This window comes from Anabas testudineus, chromosome 2 (genome assembly GCF_900324465.2).
Source record: "Anabas testudineus chromosome 2, fAnaTes1.2, whole genome shotgun sequence".
In the NCBI taxonomy this organism is placed as follows: domain Eukaryota; kingdom Metazoa; phylum Chordata; class Actinopteri; order Anabantiformes; family Anabantidae; genus Anabas; species Anabas testudineus.
Genome location: NC_046611.1, coordinates 4,386,399 through 4,402,801, shown reverse-complemented (window position 1 = coordinate 4,402,801; position 16,403 = coordinate 4,386,399). Strand labels below are relative to the sequence as shown.

At 43.3% G+C, this 16,403-nt stretch overlaps 2 protein-coding genes across 2 annotated transcripts in view; both read left to right on the top strand.

Annotated features, from left to right (window-relative positions):
• Positions 1–149: 149 nt before the first annotated feature.
• On the top strand, positions 150–3,917 carry acadl (acyl-CoA dehydrogenase long chain). The gene is made up of 11 exons (XM_026363157.1): positions 150–285; positions 1,156–1,335; positions 1,526–1,663; positions 1,754–1,918; positions 1,996–2,062; positions 2,150–2,314; positions 2,406–2,507; positions 2,614–2,727; positions 2,814–2,941; positions 3,029–3,115; positions 3,192–3,917. Exons 1-11 carry the CDS (start codon positions 197–199, stop codon positions 3,283–3,285), a joined length of 1,329 nt encoding a protein of 442 aa, XP_026218942.1. The 5' UTR covers positions 150–196; the 3' UTR covers positions 3,286–3,917.
• A 909-nt stretch (positions 3,918–4,826) lies between these two features.
• The window catches only part of LOC113164054 (microtubule-associated protein 2-like), a 51,690-nt gene continuing 40,113 nt past the window's right edge, over positions 4,827–16,403 (top strand). The window contains exon 1 of the mRNA XM_026363155.1: positions 4,827–4,939. The gene's annotated coding sequence lies outside the window, so the exon portion shown is untranslated. The remainder of the gene's footprint in view (positions 4,940–16,403) is intronic.

Sequence of the window (16,403 nt, the reverse complement as noted above, 5' to 3'; positions counted from 1 at the left end):
ACTACACCAGCGGTCACATGTTGTGTTTATTTGAGCTACATCAAAATAAAAAGTATTGTTGTTGTTGTGCTAAAGATAGAAACAAACTTCCGGATTCTTTTAGACTACGTATAAATATAAAGGTGAACCATCTTTACATCAGACGATCTTTTTTGCTTGCTCGTTGCTCTGTTGCTCGTCTCGTTTCGTTTCGATCATGTTGCCTCCTAAAGTTCTTAAATCTGGTTTTTCTGGGCTGAGAAATGTTTTACTACGCGGACAGCTGCTGTCTGCGGCACCTGCAAGGTAAAATATACCGTTTGAATAAATGCAATGTTTGTGGTTTGTGCGATAAACATCTTCAATGTGACGTGCAACTTAAAGGGATGAAACCAGTTCACAGTGACCTTTGACACACTTCCTTCATTATTTATTTGGCCTTTATTTTCTAAAACCATTATGCTGAAAATAATATTTCTAACTACAGCATAGTCAATGTAAATAATTAAAGTTTTTTTTACCAGATCATTTGTGAGTGATCACACTCACCTGCAGTAATTAAATCAGCACCTCAGCAGTTTTCTAATAGTTCAGCTCCATTTGTTTTTGAATAGTGATTAAAGTCTGTGTTGTGCTTATCTGCCAAAAATATTTGGCTCTAGTGTGAATGTTGGGAACCTGAGTTTGTCAGGTAGTGATACTTGTTGCTGTTTATTATTATTATAATTATTATTTGTTTTTCTTTATTTACCTGGTGCAGTTCTCTCACCTGGCCTCACGTTTCCCGTGAATTGTTTTTAGTTTATTTGGTTTATCTATGACCTCTGGACAAGTCAAGCTTTGCTGACATGTGACTTTGTCGTTTGTTTGGTTATTATATCACATGTGTCAATAACAACACTGTGACATCATCTCATCAGGGTTTGTGGCTGCGAGCATTGATTAGGCTGTTACTCAGTACGGACTTCTCAACCTACAGATCCACAATTTTACTATTGCTTTGACAAATTGACACAGTTGAACTGGATTCTTTGATTAAATCAGCATTTAATGTTTGGTTCAGGTTGGATTAAATGTTAAAAGCTTCACTATCCACCAATATCTTTGTTGGTTTGTTTGTTCAGAGACTTCAGTATCAATAATGCGATTGGTTGTATTTCTCTGAATCCTTCCCAGACTGCAGCACAGCCAGACCCAGCAGCACGGGCAGCCCGTCCACTCGACCCGTCTCGAGACCTCCAGCGCCAAAACCCTGATCGACATCGGTACCCGGCGGATCTTCAACGAGGACCACGATCTCTTCAGGCAAAACGTGCGCCGCTTCTTTCAAGAGGAAGTGGTTCCACATCACAATGAGTAGGTGGACGCGTGGATGGATCGCTGAAGGGGGCTCCTGACCCAGAGTCTGTGTGGGAAGCGACTGTTAGAAAGAGTTGTAACGTAACAGGAGAATATTAAGAAACCCAAATAGAGAGGAGTAAAATTGATCACAGAGAGACTGAAAGGCTGCACAGGTCTCACCACATTTACCTTTCCCCTGTTCCAGGTGGGAGAAGGCTGGACAGGTAAGTAGGGAACTGTGGGAGAAGGCTGGTGAGCAAGGCCTGCTGGGACTGATGATACCAGAGGAGCGCGGTGGTGTGGGAGGAGACGTGTTTTCTGCGGCTGTCGTGTGGGAGGAGCAGTGAGTTGCTTAAGTTTAAAACGCATTATGTGATATGTGATTTTAAAAAACGGCAGACATTTAGGATGGCATTTCGCTGGTGTCCTCCAGAATGTACTCCAACTGCACAGGCCCAGGATTCGCTTTGCACTCGGACATCGTCATGCCCTACATCGTCAACTACGGCAGCAAGGAGCAGATTGAACGCTTCGTCCCCAACATGGCTGCTGGGAAATGCATCTCTGCTATTGCTATGACAGAACCAGGAGCAGGCAGGTCAGGACCAATAAAGAAAGCAGCATGTTCATCTGCTGCCGTGCAGCTTTAGCGACTCATCCCCTTTATCGTTTCAGTGATCTCCAAGGTGTGAAGACGAACGCCAAGAGGGACGGCAGCGACTGGATCCTCAACGGCAGCAAGGTGACGAGTCATTAAAGCGGAAACGTGACACTGCGTCTCAGCATCAGCTTGAGCTCTTTGTTTCCTTTTTCCCTCTCAACTTTCCAGGTGTTTATCACAAACGGTTGGATGGCCGACCTGGTGGTGGTGGTGGCAGTGACCAACCGCGAGGCGAAAACAGCCGCACATGGCATCAGTCTGTTCCTGGTGGAGGACGGCATGAAGGGGTTCCAGAAAGGACGCAAGCTGGACAAGATAGGTCTGAAGGCCCAGGTACCTGAATTAGCCTTTATACCAGTTTTCTACCATCCCAACAGAGCACAAAGAAAAGTTGCACTCATCCTGTGGTTTTCCTCTTTCTAAGGACACAGCTGAGCTGTTTTTTGAGGACGTGCGGCTCCCAGCTAGCGCGCTCCTGGGAGAACTCAACAAGGGTTTCTACTACCTGATGAGCGAACTGCCACAGGTTCAAAGAACACGTTGAACTCAGACACTAAAAGGCCATTAACAGATTACTCTGTTAACACAAAGGGGTTTAAAGTGTTTAAATCATCTCATTTCTTTTGGAACAGGAGCGTCTGGTGATTGCTGACATGGCCATAGCAGGCTGTGAGTTCATGTTCGAGGAGACCAGGAACTATGTGTTGCAGAGGAAAGCTTTCGGCAAAACGGTCGCTCACCTACAGGTCTGTTTAACACGGCCTTACACGTTGCAGAGTCTGATATATTTTTTGGAAGATTAAATAGCAGTGTGTGTAATTTTGCCCTACAGACTGTGCAGCACAAGCTGGCAGAGCTGAAGACTGATATCTGTGTGGGCAGAGCATTCCTTGATAACTGCATTCAGCTCCATGCTGAGAAACGCCTGGATGCCTCCACAGCTTCGATGGCCAAGTTTTGGTGACAATGTGTTTTTGTATTTCCCACCAGCTTCTCAACACTAGTCTTTGCCATCATCACTAACATGTGCTAATGTCCTTTCTCTAGGGCGTCTGACCTGCAGAACAAGGTGGCCACTCAGTGCCTGCAGCTCCACGGAGGCTGGGGCTACATGTGGGAATACCCCATTGCCAAGTAAGTGTTACGTACAGTCTTACAGACAGTGGAGAGGAATTTCACGTTGTTTGAACTTGTCTCTCTGTCTTCTCAGAGCGTTTGTGGACTCCCGCGTTCAGCCCATCTACGGAGGCACCAACGAGATCATGAAAGAGCTTATTGCCCGCACCATTGTGAGCCAGAAGTGAGAGTTGTGATGGAGTAGGAGAATCACCAGGGAAGGGAGGGTGATACGTGACGATGTGGTCACAAATATGAATGTGATCAGTGCACGATGTAGTTTAATCATGGTTAAATGTATGGTGTTAGAATGGTGCCTCAAGCTACGTCACATTAGCAAACACCAAACTGAGACACAGCTCTATGTAAATATTGTGTACAATAGTTTGGGGGCTTTTACATGTTCAGTGTCTCTGGTTCTTTAGCTGCTTAGCTACTGTATTTACCAGCTCGACACTGACCTCATCGTCATGTTGTTGTTTGGTGGCAGCTAACTAATGGTCATTGAGCTGAAAGCATCAATCATGAGTAAAGTTTCAGGCAGCACAGCTGAACAGTGTTCACACATTGTCACAATCAAAATGTTTAAGAAATGATTGATTCTAGCTGAGGAGCACGTTCTTTCCATAGTTTAATTGTACAGCGTGCAGATGCAGTTAGAGATGATGATTCATTTACTTTATAGATCTACGTGCCTGTTTGTCAGCACTGACAGTGGTTTCATGCAGTTTTACTGTGCCTTTTATGAAATAACCATGTACTATCATTCAGCAGCCAGTGAAAAATAAAACCGTTTCTGCACATTTGAATAATATTCAAACTCCAGTGTCATTGTCTGTTCCTGTATTGCTTCACCTGTCACCTCTCCTGTTAATTTCAGGATGTGTTTGAGGAGCCTGCAGCAGTAAAATCATTTAATGCTCCAGAATAGCATCAGCTCTCCTGTGCGCTCCCATGTCTGCCAGTAGATGGCAGTAGACGTCAACAGCTGCTGGAGAAGAGCGACCTGAGCAGGTTTCTGTCTGATGACATTGCAGCAGATCCAGCAGACTGTTGAATGTGACTGGGCGATGAGACGATAACCATTTTATTATCTTGCACATAACATTTTGATTTATAACGTACCAAACGTGTAGATGTGGTAAAAGAAGAAGTGTGTGTAAGTGCACATCTGGACCTGTGAGGAGAGAGAAATGCACCAGACAGTCTCCCCACCACGCCTCACCTGGGGGGGACGAAAGTGCAGCTACTGCTCGCTCATGCATCTTCATCCCCTCTCTCTCCCTCTCTCTCTCCTCTTGCTTCCCTCTCTCTCGTCAGCATCTCGTCCACGTTAACCACTCCACCCTCCCCTCCTCATCCCTTCGTCCCACTTCTCCATCTTTCCTCAGCAACAGCCACACCCCGGCGCTTCGGCTCTGCGGACAGGGAGCTCCCCCTTCCAGTGAAGCAGCCAATTATGGTGTTGGGATGTAAAACCCCTTTAACAATGACTTGACATTTCACTCTGCACCTGGTACCTGCCTGGTTTTCCGTGTGGTACCATGTCCTTGTACATTATTCACTGTGTTTTTCTATGTGCATGTGTCTATTGCATAATTCTATTAAACGATGCTGCAAAAATGCCATATAGTCCCAACCAGGGGGTCCCCTTCATGCATATTGCAGCCACATAATCCCCTTGCGCGTATGGATCTGCATTTACGGTAGCTTAATTTGGGCTGGGAGGGACCACAGGCCCCGTACCGCTCTCATTGTCACCACAGCTCTGAAGCCCTCACACACACACACACACACACACACACCAGGGCAGTAGTGCCGCACAGCATCCTGAACCTCCAGGTAAGAACTAAAGCAGTCGGTTCATCATTTACTGGGGAAATTAGAATTTGTAATTGCTTTTATTTGCATTGTTGAAATGTAATGTCACAGTGGAGCTGTGAAAGTTTCTAAAGAAGTCAGACTGTGTGTTGGTGTTGGCCACTAATCCTCAGCTGCTGTGTTTGATGCGTTATGGTGTGATGTGCAGATATGTGTTTGAATTAAATAGATTTACATCAGTTTGATGTATTGGAATCTCGACAGGAGGGATTTTGACTTCAGGTGTTTTTTTCAGTGAAGATTTGAGATTAGAATTCGTGGATTAATCATGTGGAAAAGGTGTGAAAGAGTCGCTGTCTCGCTGCGTCCTGGTGCGCCGCTCTCCGCCGCTGCGCCTTTTGTTCTGGTCCACGCCTGTATGGTGCTGAAACCGGCGCGGCTCCCAGCCCTCCCCTGCAGCACAGCACACTCACCTACGCGGAAAGGCTGATGCTTTAATGAATATACCTGCAGGTTGTTCAAATCGTGATATTCTCAGTTTGTACGTTGTAAGGTTGGTTGCTGTGGATGAGGGAGTAGCCCGGCTTGTTCTCTGGCACCTTCTCTGTCAAAGCCACGCACCCTTGCAGGCATTACCACCTTGCATCAGCAAAAGGTTGCATGGTTGCAGCATTCTCTTCATCTAGTTTAGTAAAAACCTCACATGTGAGTGACATGGATTAATCTTATTTAATGACAGCTGTGAGACACCTAATCTTATACCCTGGGTTTCCATATCTGGTGCCTGTAATGGAAGTCCTGCCCTCATGGGTTGTAATGTGTCTATTTTTTCAGATGTGGATAATGATCTGGAAATGTCCAGACTTCCATTAAGCATGGATCTGCTCCAAACCAACCAACCTTTCAGTGCCACCTCAGCTCCCACATGCTGAGTAGAAACAGGAACTGTAGATTTACCACGTCTGCATGTAGAAAAGGATTTAATGTAAAACATGGAACTGCACTCCAGTAATGAAAATGGCGCGATATGCTGATGATGTTGGATTGAAAGTCCATGGTCAACATGTCCTGGAGGCTTTTTACCCTAATTGACCTTTCAGCTCATGTCTGTGCTGATTCAGCGTCTTCTCGCTGTAACTTGAGACTTAAAATGCATCATAGATTAGGTGCAATAAATGAACACTGACTCAGAGCCCTAACCCAGAAGTTACGTCAAGGCCCCTTTACAGTGTTTAAGGTTTAAGACCTCACTGAATACAACTGTATACAACAACCCCACTGAGCAGCACCAGGAGACAGAGGAGAGGAAAAACTCCCTTTAGAGGAAGAAACTTCCAGCAGAACCAGGCTCAGGGTGGGCGGCCATCTGCCTCGACGGGTTGAGATGAGTGGAAATAAGAGAGAGAAAAGAAAACCTTCAGACAAATCTGCTGGGAAAATATGGAACTATGAGGTCTTTAAGATAAGATGGAGCTTGATTGTTAAGTGCTTTATATACAGCACATATTGTTTACGTATAACTGCTTTTACAGTGTTTCCATACATAATTCATCTGTAATTTGTGGTTGTTTACCAGTAAGGCACGAACTGGAAACATTAATTCCTTTCACTTGTTGGGGGGTGGGAGGCACATAAAGGATGACAAAGTGCATTAGTGGAACAGTCAAGATGTGTATCAGGTTTCACCTAATTCTCTTGTAAGGACAAGCCTCCATCAGGCCAGATTGGGCTGAGTCTAATCACTGATGGAGTAATTGAAATGACCTTAATCACGGCACAACAGGTTGGGTTTGCATCTGCGTGTTTACTCGCATAAAGAAGACTCCGATTTATTGATACTAGTGTACTTTTCCTGTTCGTGTGAGTTATGAGTGTGTGTGCCACTTTTCCAACCACTGGGAAACCCAATCCACCTCCCTGGACCACGCGGGAATGTTAAGTATATTTCCCAACGTCAATTCTGGTTAGGTGCACTGTCAAAGTCCCAAAACCACAGACCCACTCTGTGCTCCACTGAAATTAAGACACGCCATCTTAGCTGGTCTTTTCTAATGGGAAGGAATTGTATTACAATGTTTGCTCTGCTTGTTTTGATTTAATAAGCGCCATGATGTGTTTGCAATGTAGTTAAATGATGATATCAATCTTTTGTGTATGTGTGTTCTGGTTTGAAACCGGCGAACACAGTCCTACAGAGTGCCATAGTCACAGGTGTTTGAGGACTCGGTATGCGTCTTTGTCCCCTGCTGCTCTTCCTGTCTGAGGCTTTCTGCTCTACAGGTGTCTAATGGGAGCTGGCAGAACTGTGCTTTAGGACGTGATTAAGTCTTGACTGTTAGAGGGACCTAATCTAATTCACATACGTCAGAGAAGGCAAACAGCCCACTGACCTGCAAAAGGACAAGATCCACACATACACACCGTCCTTCTTATGTTTTACCGACCAAAAATTGTATTCAATAATGTGGCGACGTCTTGCTCAAGGGGAGGAAATGCATTCATGCCTTGTAAACAAACCTTTATCTTCCATGATATGTTTGGCACGAGTGCTATCTAACAGCTTGTGTTGTTCTTGGGTAACACATCACATTCAAGCAGCATCTACAATCTGAGATGCAGATTTAATCAGTACAGTGGTGAAAACAAATACTTGTGTACAGGAGTACAGATTCTTAACGTTTGTTGAGGACACACCTTTGTTGAGTTTATTGATTGTGATAAAACTTATCATTATGTATTTATGTGGTGCTCAGATCCACCCTGTGACCTCCTCAGTACAGGACAGTCTAACAGTTCATCCACCCTTTCTACCCTTGTACCCGGCCCCGATGGCTGACTAACAGCCAGTCTTCCAAACAAGTCCTGACAGCTAGTGTCGCATTTCATTCCTCATGGATGCCCCCCGATAGAGAGGACACTCATGCAGGGCATTCTTACATTCAGCACCAAACTCCCTCAGAAACTGGCATCAGTCTCACTTTTGATCTTGTGTTGTAACCATGAGCTCAGTGTGATAATGACAGGTTGTACGTAAGAGGCTAAACAAGACCGGCAGTGAGTAGGAATGGAGTTTATTTCTGAGCCGCCTACCAGAGTTTGGACAGGTTGACTTGGCTTGAGTACAACAAATCCACTCCGTGTTGATCCATGTGCTGCAAACTCGTTTCCCTCCTCTCAAAAGCCTTCTGTATTTAGATCAATTTGTGTGGACAAGTGCCAACCAACATATTCCAAGCAGAACATATGTGGTATGTTCACACAGAACTATTACAGGATGTTTATGTGTCTGGTTCATAGCGGAGTTATGACATGTAGTCAGCTTTAACTTGTTTCACACCCCTAATTGGCACAGAAGAATGCAGGCAACTGGGCTGTTGATGTATTCTGGATTATATTATGGCGGTGCCTGTTGCTATAGGCAGCCTGGGTCCTGCATCTGGTTTATCAAAGTGTTGAAGCTTGGTTGGATTTTACTGGCTTAGCAGTTAAAAGTGTAAAGAAATGTTTAATTAAGTTGTGTTTTATGGACAGACAACCAACCGTAAATGTAAATGTGAGTGTAAAAATTATTCCAGCTTACAGTTGACAGCTGGCTGGATGAAACTGTACAGAATAAGTGGAATCCATGAGCCCATTCTTGCATAGTCTCATTAAGTCACATCATGTTGTTTCCTCACATCTCCTACACACGTTCAATTTAGTTTCCTTGAAAGTTTTTGATTTGTGAAAAAGCCCTTATTTTTGACTTGTCCATCGAAGCCAGAACTATTTTAGGACTTAATAGCAGCCTGAGCGCTGCAGGCTGGAGTAGTTACATGTGAGGCTGCTGGTCTGATGGTTTCTGGACTGTGACACGGGCCAGCGGTGGGGTGAAACTGCCAGTGAGCCTTAGCTTCTTACTGAATGGACCAGGGAGCTCCTGTTAGCGTAGCGTAGAGACTAAGCTACGAAGCGCTGAACCTTTATGATTTCCAGATGTTCAAGCTAAGCAGCTCGATTGTTTTCTCCACATCCTTCTGCAAACAGCGGACTGGTCTGCAGTTTTGGGCTAAAACACTGGGTGCAGTGTGCTGGTGGAATGAATGAGTCTCATTGTTGAAGTCCATGTATTGTCAGAACATACAGAATCTATATCTGGTTTCTCTGTGCTTTAATGACCTTTTTTCTCATTTGCATCTCAATGTGAGTGTGTTTTTCAGTTGGTCGTTTAAGGGAGGAATGCTGGAATGCAATCTCATGGAAATAAGCCTCCGCGGATTCAGGGTAAATTGCTTCACAGGGCCTGAAGCTTCCTAAACTAAACCAGAACATCTTAACTGTGTTAGTGTGTGCATGCTTTTGTTCACATGTGGCTGTTCTTAAGTGTCCATCTCAGTGCCTGTGTGCATCTGCTGTATTGTGAATAGACCCCCCCCCCCTTCCCTTCCAGTTCATAGGAACTTCACTCACAGCAGCTCTGTAAAACCAGTGTGAAACGTAGAAACAGATGGAGGGTGTGAATGCAGTGGTGGTACATCATGTTCTGTTGGACTGAACTGGACTGGACTGAAGGAACACAACAGCTGAGTGTTTGCAGTGGACCCCTGGCCGACTTCCAGAGAGGGTTTTAACTGTGGTCGCCACTGAATGTCTCTGAGTGTAGCCTGAGATAGAGTGGTAGTAAACCCCTAGTATTATGGTAGTTTGGGGTTCTAACTTTGCCAAAATCTAGTTAGAACAAATTCAACATGTAATTGCTTCAGATTATTTAGATTTAGTTAATTTTGCTTTATCTCGCACCAGAGCTGCTGCTGCTCTGTTAACGTGCTGCACCTGCTATATGTTCTGTGTGGACACTATATTTGACTAGAGCTGCATCATCAGTTAACCAATAAACAGGAAATGCATTAGCTGTAATAAACATAGAAGCATTTCAATATTTTTACCTGCAGAAAATGTGACACATTTTTAAGGATCAATCAAGGAGAATTTAGTCAGAATCAGATCAATTCATAATGAAAATCTCCCATTTTTATGTATAAATGCTTCTTGTGTCCTCCCACCACACTGCACTAGGCCTGTCATTCAGAATCTGCCTGGAGTGTCTGTGTTGACGGTGCCTACTGCCCCAATGGGACCATCAAGGGCCTCCCTCACCACAGCAACCCCTGCCATGGAAACCGGCCCCTCAAAGGAATGAGGCTTTTGATTGTCAGTGTGCAGACCCTCTGAGTGGCTCTGCCTCACTCTGTAGCAAGAGGATCCAGCATTCCCTCTTTTTCACTTTACTATTCTCCATCTTGTTTCCTCACCTTGTTCTTTCCTGTGTTGTAGGGTCACTGTGGTCAGATAAAATGGGAAATCGCTCTTTTGTTTTTTCATTTTAAATTAAATCCCCTTCAGCCAGTTAGAGCGTTCGAGGAGCCAGGCTTGTTGATTCAGTGGCAGAGTTGATGTACGGCAGGGCATGTATCCCCCAAGGTACTGTTTCATGGAAGTGGGATGGGAGACTCGACTGCCTCAGGTCACCTCATTAAATCATCGAGCGTAAATCCTGGTAGAAAAAAAGGAGCACTGGCTTTATTTGGGGGCATTAACAGATGTTTGTGAATGGCCTCTGGGGAGGGAAAGTCTCCACCACAGTGACACAATAAGCTTTGAGAATGTTTTTTTTTTTTTCTTTTGCTTAAAAGAGAGATTTGTGTTTCTGGATGTCGCTCATCCACTGTGGCTCTTTTTAATGCTGGTGATAAACTGAAGAGCTTCTTATGTGGCTGTGTGCTTTTTTTACTATATATAACATGAATGTAGACATGCTTGAATTCCCTGTTCTCAAGTAGTTATGATTAGTAGTAGGCATGTTATGGAGAAATGATGAGCTTATTCAAAAATCAGAGACATGGTGTTACATTTCAAAACCATGGCTGGTAGTTTATGTCTCAGCATCACTACAGCAAATGGTAAAATTTATTAAAAATGCTAATTCAATTCATTCCATTTAAAAAAGCAATAAAACTTTCAACTTTAAACCGTTAATGCACTTTGTAATATTCGTCACATATCTTGGAATCCATCTTTACCAACTCTAACCTCGTTTTCCTTATAAACTTTTACATTCACTTTTTTGTAGGTTTTATTGATTGTTCTGCAAAATCAGTTCAGTTTCTTGGTCTCTTAGGAACAACAAACCTGTCTTCTGTGTTTACCTCTGCATCTCAAGTGCCTGTCAGAAGTCTGGGAGCCAACATTTTACTACAGCAAGGAGCTAAAATCCTGCTGTGCTGTGACTTTATGGATCATAATAATGCAGATTCTGCAGTATATCTGGTTCGCTCCTACCATTGGTTTTTGTTTTTCTTGTGCGTAAAAGACATTTCCTGTGTCCGTGTAAGAAAACCGGACACAGGAAAATCATGTTTGGAGGATTTATTTTTATAATTGGTTTTGGAAGCAATGGGGGACCTGCAGAAAAAGGGGCAGCTCCTTGTTGATACCAGTATGTTTTTCTGACTATGTAGCACGAGTCCAACATTTGTAGACATGAACTTCAAAGCTGTGTCACTTGGCATCCTGATGTCCTGATCTTATCTCTCTTGCAGTCATGTCTACAGAGGCATTAAGCCTGATTGTCATCTCCTGCTAGTGTAAATACAGGCTTGTTTTGTGTTGTGTTACATTTGCAGGCCACTCCCCAGTATTGTATGAACAGAAATACATAAAGAGCAGCCAGTTGTAGCAATGACTATTCTGTAATTAGTGGTCTGTCTTGCAAAATCACTGCTGTTTAAAGCCACCAGCTTTTCCCGATTCCTTTGTCTGCACGCCATGGGTCGCCAATTATTGATTTTGTCACTCCCGAGCTTTTGTTTCCTCAGCTCACCTGTCCCCTGTGGGGAAGCAGGAGGAGTGAGAGAGTCGACCCCCCCCTTGGATCTGCATGCCCACATTCAGATGCTAATCCCCCACCATCTGCCTTCCACCTCCGTGGGATTGGGCTTGTGATGCCTCCCTGCCCGTGGCTATGAGTTGGAAAGGAAAGGAGCTGCCAGGCTAATTGCCACCTTTGCACTCTAATCGAGGCACAATGCTCCTCCCTTTCAGTTCCTTTCCATCTCTTACCCCTCCCCGTCTTTCTAGACACATGGATCATGCTTAGAGGTGGCTCAGAAAGAATCTAAAGAAGTTACCCCTTTTATCCAGGGGCAATGGACCCAGTATAATAGACCTCTTTTTGTGCATGACCCCTCACATCGACTGGTCAAAGACGCTTCCGAGTGGACGAGTTAATCACTGCTGGTGTAATGTTGTGGGCTTTTTAAAAACTGACGTCCCCCTAGCTGATCAATAGAAGCAGACGTAATTTACACACCTTCAGATCGTTGGAGTTCGTATCCCACTCGTTTGAGTGGGAACACTCAGGCTTTTTTTTTTTTTTTTTTTTTAAGTGGCTGTGGCTCAACTGGTGTGTGTGGGATTGTTCTTGGATTTGCAGCTCCACGATGACATAATAGAGTTTATTTTGGCAGTTACAGCTGGAAGTTCCTCTTCAGTCTTGTAGCCTGTATTTATAATTCAATTCTCTCTTGAATATTATATACCCTGTTTAGTGCATTGTAAAACAGATCCTTTCATGGACGAAGCCAAATTGTGGCTGTCCTTCAAAAAAATAAGTCCAGTAAACGTTTTGTATTTAGCTTCAGATTTACATAAATGTATTTTCCATATTTCTGTCACACAGCCAACTAGTTTGTTTGATGATATGTTTTGAAGTCTTCTTAAGGCTACAGTGTGCTTTACATAGACTAGTTTATAGAAAGTGCCTTGCGACAACATGCTTTAGCCTGTTTCAAATGTCCATAATGGAATTTTAAGCCAAATGCCTTCTGGCATAGAGGTGAGATGTGATAAATAGTACATATGGGAATAACCGTGCACAATCTGGGGCAGGTCTTTTGTCATAGGTATTCATTTTGTTGCACTCCTTTACATAAACACATAAAGTGATGGAAGAAAACAACCTTTAAAAGAGTGTGATGGGAAAGTTTCAGTCCTAAAACAGATCAGATTGTATAAATGTACAGTAGATTGTTAGTAGACTTTGATCAAAGCTGTTAATTAAATAACACTTTATTAAAGAGGTTCTATTTAATAAATATTTATTATGTATAATTTGTTCTTTATATTTCTATTCTCTACTGAAAGAGTTCTTGACAATTTACAATTTAATAAATTGCTTATTTTTTCTCTTCTGCTATCTTTTCTAATAGGTCTTTGCTTCTTTGCCTCATGGCTTGCAACCATGTTAGCCGAGCACACGTGTCCATATTAAACTTTATTTACTATGGACACCAATCATCACAACCATACAGCTACAACTAAAAATACCAAAAAGTGTCATTTAAATTCTTTATCCATAGACTCTCAAATGGTTTCGTAGCATGAAACAACAATGTGTCCTATAACATGTGGCCTGTCTGTTATTATCTCAAGCATCAAATAATCAATGGGGGAAATGTAAATAACTCCAGACTGAAAACATTGCTGCCCTGATAACAGCTATGACAAATGTCCTTTAATGCTGTTCCCAGTGCAAATCAGATGAAAACAGGAAACTGAACTCTGCTCCCACCGGTTTTTATCTCTCCATGTTCTCACCATGAATTCAGTGCAGGTCCGTGTTTCAACACCAGGAGACAGAGTGCATCGTCGTCAGTAGCTTGTATGTTCCAAAGCCCATTTCTTTGCTGTGCAGGGCGGTGGCATCTCATCAACAGACATGTGAAACAGTTATGATCTAAACCACAAAGGCACGATGCTGGAAATTGAAGACGCTTTCATCTGCGTCTACATCTGAGTAATGAAAACACAAAGCTCCGTCTGGTTGAGCCTGTCCTGCATCATTCTGTCTACATGTGACTATTGTGTCTGTGAATTTCTGCCTCTGTGGGTGTGTGTTGCATATGTGAAGCGTGACACCGCCACAGCTCAGTGTCCCTTTCTGACAGATTGACTTATTGGCTTTGACTCTGTCACTGCGACTGTGGCATCACTTTCGCTGCATGTGAATAATAAATAACTAGTTGATAGAGAAATATTCTTTGCTGAGGAAAACGTCAGATTTAGATTCAGACTTTATGGTTTTATGCATTTTCACTCTATTTTCCTAATGTTTGACCATTTCCAACCACAGTTTTTAGTCAGTTGCTCTTCCAGCTTCTCAAATATAATGATTTGCTGTGGTTAAACTTAAAATTTGTTGAAGTTGTTTGCCTTCTTTTCATATCAGCAACACTTTTGTCAAAAGTATCAAGGTTTTCTTATGAAAAAGGGAGGACTGTGAAATCTTGACCTTGCACAGCACAGTATCTATGACACTAGCATTCATTGGTGTTGGCACTAATTCATCTGTCCAAGAATCAGTCAAGTTGAGAGGTGCAATATGCATCAAGGTTAATAATACGATGTTCCTTGAAAGAGATGAAGTGCTGCAGCCTTTGAAAGTGACCTATTCATGTACCAAGCTTTTCATTTCCCACTACATCTCCTCTCTGCCAATAAAGAGCTCTGCCATAGCCTTCCTTAGGTCTTCCTTCTTCATTTAAGTTTGTTTCCCAGTGGGTCTGTAGCCATAGTGACTCATCTCACTGTCAAGGAAACAAAGTGCCTGTACTATTATTGCAGCAACCTCCAGAACCTCAGAAACCTGTAGCCCACACAGCAATCCCAGCTGTGTAGTGAAACACTGACTAGATTAACCTATAGATGTGTGTAACTGAACCAGTGCTAAGATGAAATCTTAAGTTATTTAATTGAATATTTTCCAAGAAGAAATAAGCTGAGTAAAAGATAAGTTTATCTTAGACCTGATGTGTTCCACTTTGGGTGATGATTATTGCAAATAAACCCTGAACTAGATCAAATTTCCTGTCTTAACACAAACATAATCTGACTTGACTAAAGCCACTTAGAGTAAGTATGCAGAGATGTTCTGAGCTACAGCTGGCTCCAAGCATTTAAATGTCAAAAGTTAATAAAGAAGGACTTCACCCATGAGTCCATCAAGTGCAGGAAGTTATCACGTCACCACACCAAACCCCCTGTCAGTGCATTATATCTAGGATGCTGCTCTGCTGCTCCGGCTTTGTTCTTCACTCCATCCTGTTTTCTTAATGGAAACGGGCATGAGATTCCCAGTCAACAAGCCCCTCCCCACACAACTTCTGTGGCCTTAAGAGCGTGCTCATGTATGATTGCCTCCCTCTGCTTGCCATGCTTTCACTCTAACCACAATATTGCTGTATCACTTACACTAATAGCCTGCACTTAGACTACTTCAAGGTGAAAGCACAGCTGAGATGCTTCCTGTTCAGGGAGGAAACATGTGCAGGGGTTGCACATTTTAGCGGCGTTGTTTGCAGAAGCCTGTTTGAGCTGATTGAATTGTTATGTTGTCGTATTGTGTCCACAGCATTATCACTTATTTAGGAACTTTCAACACTATTGGTCTATTTGTTCCTTTGTATTTCATGCCTGCTGCGTTGGTACAGTAGTTCATTGTTGATAGTGTGTTTTACAAGTTCAAGTGGAAAGTTGAAGTTATGGCTCACTTTTAAAATCATCCACAAAAAACACCAAGCAGCCACGAGTGATGTGATCAAGGCGACTTGTTGCACACTAAGTGTGTTTTTTTTTTTTTTGCATGCTATAACTTACAAAACCTTTCGTATAGTCTTCTAAGCTTCCTTTTAGTAGCACAATAAAAAATAAATAGATGTCAAAACATACCACATTGTTATTCATTTATCATGAGGGTGGTGCTTGTAGTTTTTCCCCAGTGAGCGTGACCAAAAATCAACGTCTTCTCTATTCCTAAGCCTCCTACCACGACTCTTTTTTTTATTTTGGTGTTGTCTCGCCTCTTTTGGACGCCTTACTGACAGGGCGGTTTCCCCATGCAGTGCCTGAATGACAGCGTTGCTCCATAAGACTTGACAGCTGTTGACTCCAGTGCTGGAATGTGTTTGTCTGTGTTTGTTTGTCGTTTATTGGTGTTTACACTTGGCAGGACCGAGGTGCGTGTTTGGATGTCAGGCCGGTGCCCTGGCAGGTCCAGATGCGGGTCTTTGCTGACGTCTTTATGCATATTGTGTTGCCACTAAGTATAATGTTCGTATGCTGCGTTTGATTGCATGCTCCACTGTATATGTGTTGGATATCACCAGGTGCACGCAAGCTGTGTCATCCTGCTTCACTGCAGTAAAAGTCCTGTGCAGCTGGCCCCCTCCACCCTGCCTGTCTCTGATGACTTCCAGAAACTTCCGCTCCTCACTCAGGCTCAGTGACACGTGTGTCCTCCCTCCTCCAGGTTTCAGCACCACTGCGACTTACTGTAACAGAGCTTATCTGCTGTTTCTCACGCTTCTCTCTGGAGTAGCAACCCGACATCTGGACTGAAATAATATTTAATTAAACAAACTCCCTGCTAATGGCTCGATGTCATCTTTCC